Consider the following 8,099-nt stretch of genomic DNA (forward strand, 5'->3'; position numbering starts at 1 on the left):
CTATTGTGATTTCTACCTAATTAAACATGAAATATGGGGGATTTAAAGCCTAAAATTGGGGAGTTAGGCTTGGAAACTTGAGACCTTAATCTAGGGATTTGAGGGGCCATTTGTGGTCGGATTTTGGTATTCTTGGTATGTATGAACTCGTGGGAGGATAAGGACTGTATTGATGTAAATTTTATCGGATTCCGAGATGCGGGTCCGGGGGTTGGGTTTGGTCAATTTTGGGGCCTTGTGCCGACCTGTTGAGACCCTTAGGTGCATTTTTACTATTTTCCCCCACTCTATTTGTTTGAAAGAATATTGGGTTGTATTCAGAGGCTCTTGACTTGTGACACTGGATTGTTGGGCTATGTTGGTATATTTTGTACTATTTTTCGCACATTTCAGTGATTTATATATTTCTTATGAAAATACGAGACTTAATCAGTTTTAGAAAAATGGTTTTATAAAAAGAAATCACTGTGGTTACTTATTGGGTTGGCTTGCCTAGTATTGTGATAGGTGCCATCACGACCGGGGTATTTGGGGTCGTGACAAGTCTCTCCTTGAAAAACAACTAGCTACTGAATAGAGTTCCTGCAAAATCTATCTTGAAAAACTCCCTTTGAACTATGGACAACCAGAAAACCTAGATTGAATCATTTTTACATTTTGGGATGTCCAGCTGAAGTTCATATTTATTCACCCAAAGAAAAAAAATTAATGCTTAAACTACCAGTTGTTTCTTTATAGGCTATCTTGATCACTCTAAAGGTTTTAGGTTTTCTTTCATGGGCGTGGCACTAGAATCGTTGAGTCTATTACTGCAAAATTTCTTGAGCATGATGTTTGTGATTGTGATTGTTCATGTGGGATGGAAATTGTGTTGAAAGACAAGGAAGTCAGTGTCCCTGTACCTGTTGTACATGAAAATATGGTAACCAACCTATTCATATAGGGGAGAATCAAGGGAAAAATGACGCAGATCCTATGGTCCCTGAGCAAAATGAACTCAATGAACCACTCCGTAGGTCACAAAGAGAAAGAAGATCTACCATCTCTGATGATTTATCGTATATGTGACTGAAAATCTTAGTGATACTTGAGAGTTGATTGATCCTTTATCATATGCTCAAGCTATTTTATCTCCATATGTTGATACATAGCGTGATGCAATGAAAAATTAAATGCGCTCCATGGAATACAATAGAGTGTGGGAGTTAGATGAATTGCATGTAGGTTTTAGACCTAATGGTTGCAAATGGGTGTTTAAAACTAAAAGAGACTCTAAGGGAAATATAGACCATTATAAAGCAAGGTTGGTTGCTAAGGGTTACACTCAGAAAGAAGGTATTGATTATAAAAATACATTTTCTCTTGTTTCATCTAAGGATGAATTTAGAGTTGTGATGGCTCTTGTGGCTCATTTTGATTTAGAGTTGCACTAGATGGATGTTAAAACTGCTTTCCTGAATGGGAGTCTTCTTGAAGAAGTTTACATGGTTCAACCTTAAGGGTTTAAAGAAGTTGGTGAAGAAAATCTAATATGCAAGCTTAACAAATTTATATATGGGCTTAAACAAGCCTCCGGGCAGTGGTACTTGAAATTCTACGAAATTATTACGAAATTTGGAATTGTGGAAAATAATCTTGATGAATGTGCTTATCTCAAAATAGCTAATGGCAGTTTTATTATTATGGTTCTCTATGTTGATGACATTCTGCTGGCCACAAATGATTTGGGCTTGATAATGAGATCAAACAATTTTTATATAGGTCTTTTGATACGAAAGATCTTGGTGACGCCTCTTTTGTTCTTAGGATAAAAATTAAAAGGATAGGTATCGTGGTGTTTTGGGTTTATCACAATGTGCCTATAATGAGAGTTTTCTTTAAAACAATTAATATGAAAAATTGCAAATCTGGTGTTGCACCTGTGGTAAAAGGAGACAAACTTAGCAATCATTAATGTTGAAATGAAAACTATGAGAGATGTGCCATATGCAAGTGTTTTTGGCTATTTGATGTACATACAGGTTTGTACAAGGCCTGATATATCATTTGTTGTTAATATGTGGGGAAGATTTTCTTCTAATCCTCGGTGGGCATATTGGGTGGATGCAAACAAAGTGATGAGATATCTACAACGTTCCAAAGACTTCATGCTTGTGTACAAAACGGTTGATAATCTGGACCTATTTCACGACCCAAACCTCCCTCCGTGAGATGTCGTGACGACACCTAGTCTTTACGACTAGATAAGCCTAACATTTGCGGAAAACCCAAAATTTGAAAGCAAAACTTTATAAACCAACAACAATAGATATTTAAATAATTGACAGAGATGCCGCTCGGCATATACAATAACCAACTCTCGAACTATACATGAAAATTTTCCAAAGACCCGGAACACCGTAAGCCACAAGCTTCTAAGAACTTATAATTGTTCAATACATCAGTGTCTAAAGAAGTAAGGAAAGAATCAATATAATGGGATATAGGGGGACTCCAAGGTCTGCGGATACAGACAAATATACCTTGAAGTCTACGGAATAGTAGCAACTGGGCAACTAAAAGCGACACTAGTAGGAGGTACCTGGATCTGCACATAAAAACATATGCAGAAGTGTAGCATAAGTACACAACAACGGTATCCAGTAACTGCCAATCCTAACCTCGATCAAGTAGTGATGAGGTCAAGTCAGGGCCCTACTGGTATATAAATATAAAATAAGGCAGAACAAAATATCGCAGTATAATAAAAGACCGAAGGCCTCGGGATGAATCCGGAAGGTTGTTGGAAAGATTGGACTTGAATTGGAGCAGCTGAAGTTGCTGCTTCTGTCATATCCGCACCTGCGGATTGGGGACTGTAGGTGCGAGAGCAAGGCCGCAGATGCGGAAGGTTTGGAACTCAGGTAATGTCGTAGGATGCTCACTAAATACCACACCTGCGGGACCGTAGATGCGTGTGTGGACCGCAGAAGTGGAATTCTCAGGGTAAAGTGAAAACCGCACCTGTGATGGTTTTTCCGCAGGTGCGGCATCGTAGAAGCAACTTGGAGACCGCAGGTAAGGAAATCCCTGGGAAGAAACTATATAAGCATCACTTCGCAAATTTCAGTCATTTATTCACCATTTTTGGTCGAGTTGGAGCTTGGGGACCTCAATTTCAATGGAGAATTTAAGTGTTTTTAGTGAGGTAGGTTACTTGGACTTTGTATCTTTTGTTTATGGTGATTATTTCATTTTTTAATCATGAAATTAGTGGGAAAATTAGAGAATAAATTGGGATATTAGGGCTTGAAATTGGAGAGTATAAATTGGGGATTTGAGGAGCCATTTGAGGTCCGATTTTGATGATCTTGGTATATATAGACTCGTGGGAGGATAAGGATCCTAGTGATGTGATTTTTATCAAATTCCGAGACATAGGCCTGACCAATTTCTGGATGTTTAAGTTAATTTGATAGTTTTCGCATGGGCTTTGTTCCTTTCGCATGTATTGATATTATGATTCCGATTTTGGATAGATTCCGGACGATTTGAGGCCCAGTCGAGAAGCAAGGTCATTGCAGAGTAGATTTTCGTCCGGTTTGAGGTAAATAACGATTGTAAATATAGACCTGAAGGTATGAATCCCCGGAATTCCGTACTGTTTTGATAATGAGGTGACTCACATGCTAGGTGACGAGCGTGTATGCGTGCACTGGTAAGGATTGTGACTTGGTCCATCCCGTGGCAACTGAAGAGTTGCATATTTTGATAAACTCTATATAAAATATATATCGGGATGCACATCACAGCGATATAGTGCTTGGGCTGTAGGAGCCCCTCCGGAGCCTGCACACCTCCAGTGAGCGCATTCGACTATATATATTTACGGATCGGGCTGCACGCCACAACGGTTATTATTATGAGATATCTATTGAGCGGGAGTGTTGATTGATGAGAACTGAGTCACGAGTGATTGAGAGGCTTGACCGAGGGGCTATATATATATGAGTGATGCTTTGCCCGAGGGGCTTGTCTATGAAAAAACTGTTTTCACTCTTCTTTTATACTGAGCCTCTATTGAAAAAAGTTGAACAAATGTTTTAAATAACCTTCATTGAAACTGGAGTTTTTACGAGATGTTCGAAAATTAAACTACGGATTTGACTTTGTTATTTCTATTGAGATTCGGTGTTAGATTATGCATAAGATTTAAATTCTCGTCACTGCACTCAGCCTTTATTTACTTTTGTTACTTAGTGAGTTGGCATACTCATGTTACTCCCTGCACCTTGTGTGCAGATCCAGGTACCAGAGCACCCGAGTGAGAGCATCCAGCAGCTTCTGAGTATTTTTCCAGAGATAGCAAGGTAGTTGCACGGCGTCTGCAGGTCTGCCTTGCTCCTTCCTATCCTTAGTATTATATATTTTAGTCTTATCTTGTATTGAGTAGACAATATTGGACTGTATTTTAGTGGCTCATGACTAGTGACACCAGGATCAGGTAGTGTTTGATGTATTTGCACCTTTTTTTCCCCTTATTTTGACATATTAAAAAGAAATATTTGTGATCATATTTGATTAGAAAATGAATTTACAAAAGACCTTATGTTTTTAGTGTTGAATCAGCTGGCCTAGTATTGTGATAGGTACCATCACGATCGGGGTGGTTGGGGTCGTGACACCCTACTTGTGGGATTTTAATGGATTGTTTGTGTTGTTAGTGTTGTAACTATTTACCCACGGCAATAACTATTTTCCTTTGTTAAGCATATGACAATAATTCCTAAATATTTGTACTACCCTGAGATATCCGAAGACTCACTTTTCTTTTCCTTTATCACCATGTTCTTATGTTGCTTGTAAAGTCACAATACTGATATAAAAAATGTATAGGACTCGTCTACAAATCTCTAGGGATAATTGAATTGTGTCATGGTCAGGACAGGGTCTCGACCTACCCATCAAACTTGTATATATAAAATGAACTCCAAGGTATAAACCTGGTAACTCCGAGAAAATAGAGCTTACGAACCAAGCTAATGTTTGACTTTGTCTACAATGAAGGTCTATCTAGTTGTCTATCAGAACCCGCAGGCATGAAATGCAGCGTCCCCAGCAAAAGGTAGTAGATAGTTGTAAGTTGAAATATACCAACAAGTCCCATAACATAACACGGACCTAATTGAGGCCCTAAATAACGCATAACAACATCTAAACAACGAATCACACCTCAAATCAAATATAAATGAACTTTGAACTTCAACTTCCAAAACTCACACTGAAACATATCAAATCAACTCGGAATGAACTCAACTTTCAACTTTCGCCAATTAGCGCTGATACCTTCTAGAAATATCCAAATGCAAATCCGAGCATATGCCGGAGTCCAAAATCACCATCCGGACCTAACGGAACCATGTTCTTATGTGGCAAGAATGCAGATGCTACGCATCAAAATGCACTCTCTATTTTTATTTTTGGTATTGATTTAAAACACTTAAGGTTTTGCTCACCTCACTACTTCAAAAATGGCTTCATATTTGAATTTTCAGACATGTACGTGTGTCAAATGCTTCTAGTTTTTCTTATGATTCATTGGTTTAAGCCTATAAAGTGGAAGAACTAGAAGTGCGGCTTATGTTAGATCCCCTTATTATAATGTAAAAGAAAGTGTATTTTCAACATGCATGGATCGAGGTGTTATTTGTCTACTTAGTTTCTTTCTACTTTGGTTTTCGTTTACTTTGTCTAAATCAAATTAAGTTTCGTCATAGAAGATTAATAATGGATCGAGGTGTTATTTTCAACATGCATATACTACCATTCAGCACAAGAAAGCATACCAAGAATTTAATTTCTATCAGAAGTAAACAACCAACACGTCAATATTGGCTAGTGAAGGTGGCGTGACAGATTTGCCAGGTATACTATACAGTCAAAATTGCACAATTACAGTTGGGCTGCTATCCAAGAATTTTGAAGAGATGTCCAGGTGGTCAACATTGGCAAAGAAATAGGCGATACCACTTGCAACAAAAGCAAAAGGCAATATATATAATATTTGTAAAATATCACTATAAAGGAAATAATGTATCATCTTCTTTCTCCCATAGAAGCCATTGTAGGACTTGTAACCTTTGCATTTCTACTCTACTTCCTATGGACAAAAAAACAATCAAAAATCTTAAACCCACTGCCTCCAAAAATCCCAGGTGGATGGCCAGTAATCGGCCATCTCTTTTATTTCAAGAACAATGGCGATGATGACCGCCATTTTTCTCAAAAACTCGGAGACTTAGCTGACAAATATGGTCCCGTCTTCACATTCCGGTTAGGGTTTCGTCGTTTCTTGGCGGTGAGTAGTTATGAAGCTATGAAAGAATGCTTCTCTACCAATCATCAAAGCAACCGTATTCGTAAGTAAATTAATCTCTGCTTGCATTTTAACATGTTGTAGGAGGCAATTTATCTTATATTTTAGGTTACTATATTCGTATATATATAATATCACTTTAATTTTAATAGACTGATTTTTTAAGTGGCTTAGTGGTGTATAGATTCTTCTACACTTTCAGTATTTCGAAGTCAAAGTTTAATTTATGGATTCAGTTGATAAACTCTATCACCGTAGGTAATGAATTTTTATATTTTTGGTATATTTTAACCTATTGTAGCAATGGATTTCAATTAAAGAAAAAAAGAGGCTTTTGTACCTTTATAACATATCTTCAATTTGACTGGAGTATTTTCATTTTTTTCTTAACCAACTCATGCATACTAGGATATGAACAATCATGCATCTTCATCTCTTTAGTTTCTTCTTTGTAAGTCATCTTTTTAACTGTTCTTTGTCCATATGTATAGACTTTGGTCTTGGATGCAACAGACACACTTGCACTTCATATAAAGTGGGTAATGGCGTTAATGATAAACAATAAGAATGTCATGAAGAAAGCACAAGAAGAGATGGACACCATTGTTGGTAGAGATAGATGGGTAGAAGAGAGTGATATCAAGAATTTGGTGTATCTTCAAGCAATTGTTAAAGAAGTATTACGATTACATCCACCTGCACCTTTGTCAGTACAACACCTATCTGTAAAAGATTGTGTTGTCAATGGATATCATATTCCTAAGGGGACTGCACTACTTACAAATATTATGAAACTGCAACGAGATCCTCAAATATGGGCAGATCCTGATAAATTCGATCCAGAGAGATTCTTGACAACTCATGCTGCAATTGACTATCGAGGGCAGCACTATGAGTTGATACCGTTTGGTACGGGGAGACGAGCTTGTCCCGCAATGAATTACTCATTGCAAGTGGAACACCTTTCAATTGCTCATATGATCCAAGGTTTCAATTTTGCAACTACGACAAACGAGCCTTTGGATATGAAACAAGGTGTGGGTCTAACTTTACCTAAGAAGACAGATGTTGAAGTGCTAATTACACCTCGCCTGCCTCCTACGCTCTATCAATATTAATATGTTTTGTTGTCGCGATTCGTTCTGATTTGTCCCTCAATGTTTAAAAAAAAAAAAGATGTTTTATTTTTCTTAAGATTGTTTCACAGATTGTTATTCATCTATTTTACTAATAAGTTATTGTAAACCATAAATAATAAGAAGTTTGAGTCTCCGATAAGCATTTCTCGGGCAGAAGTCTTAAGAATGAGCTCAGACCTCTATGGCCTAGCCTCTTCATGTCCTTTTTCAATTTTAAAGTAATGCTAATGACCTTTTACTCTGGCATTCATACAGCTGTGAAGAATTAGACTTCAAGAGAGAAGTTTAACTTATATGCACAAATTAGGCAATAAGAAACCGTCAGAACAAAAGAACGACACAAGAGTAACCTAGAGTAAATGGTAAATAACCCGCTATAACAGGTTGAATTACATTGTTGCCGATGTATACGTTTCACTACAATGTAATGTTCGTGTATATAGCTAAAACCTAAAAAATATATCCTTTACATCCAAGGATTCTGATGGAAATCAAAACCTAAGTTGCTCGGTCTTGGGTGTGGGTATCTGACAGGGGTGCGTATCCAGAGGTTGGATCCTTTGAGATGTAAATTCTAAGATTCGGGGATAAGGATCCTAGTACGG

The 8,099-nt window shown here is 37.5% G+C and overlaps 1 protein-coding gene across 1 annotated transcript; it reads left to right on the forward strand.

Annotated features, from left to right (window-relative positions):
- Positions 1 to 6,071: 6,071 nt before the first annotated feature.
- On the forward strand, positions 6,072 to 7,637 carry LOC142182503 (cytochrome P450 82E3-like). The gene is made up of 2 exons (XM_075256751.1): positions 6,072 to 6,337; positions 6,847 to 7,637. Exon 2 carries the CDS (start codon positions 6,898 to 6,900, stop codon positions 7,471 to 7,473), a length of 576 nt encoding a protein of 191 aa, XP_075112852.1. The 5' UTR covers positions 6,072 to 6,337; positions 6,847 to 6,897; the 3' UTR covers positions 7,474 to 7,637.
- Positions 7,638 to 8,099: the final 462 nt, after the last annotated feature.

This window comes from Nicotiana tabacum, chromosome 7, assembly GCF_000715075.1.
Source record: "Nicotiana tabacum cultivar K326 chromosome 7, ASM71507v2, whole genome shotgun sequence".
NCBI classification, from domain to species: domain Eukaryota; kingdom Viridiplantae; phylum Streptophyta; class Magnoliopsida; order Solanales; family Solanaceae; genus Nicotiana; species Nicotiana tabacum.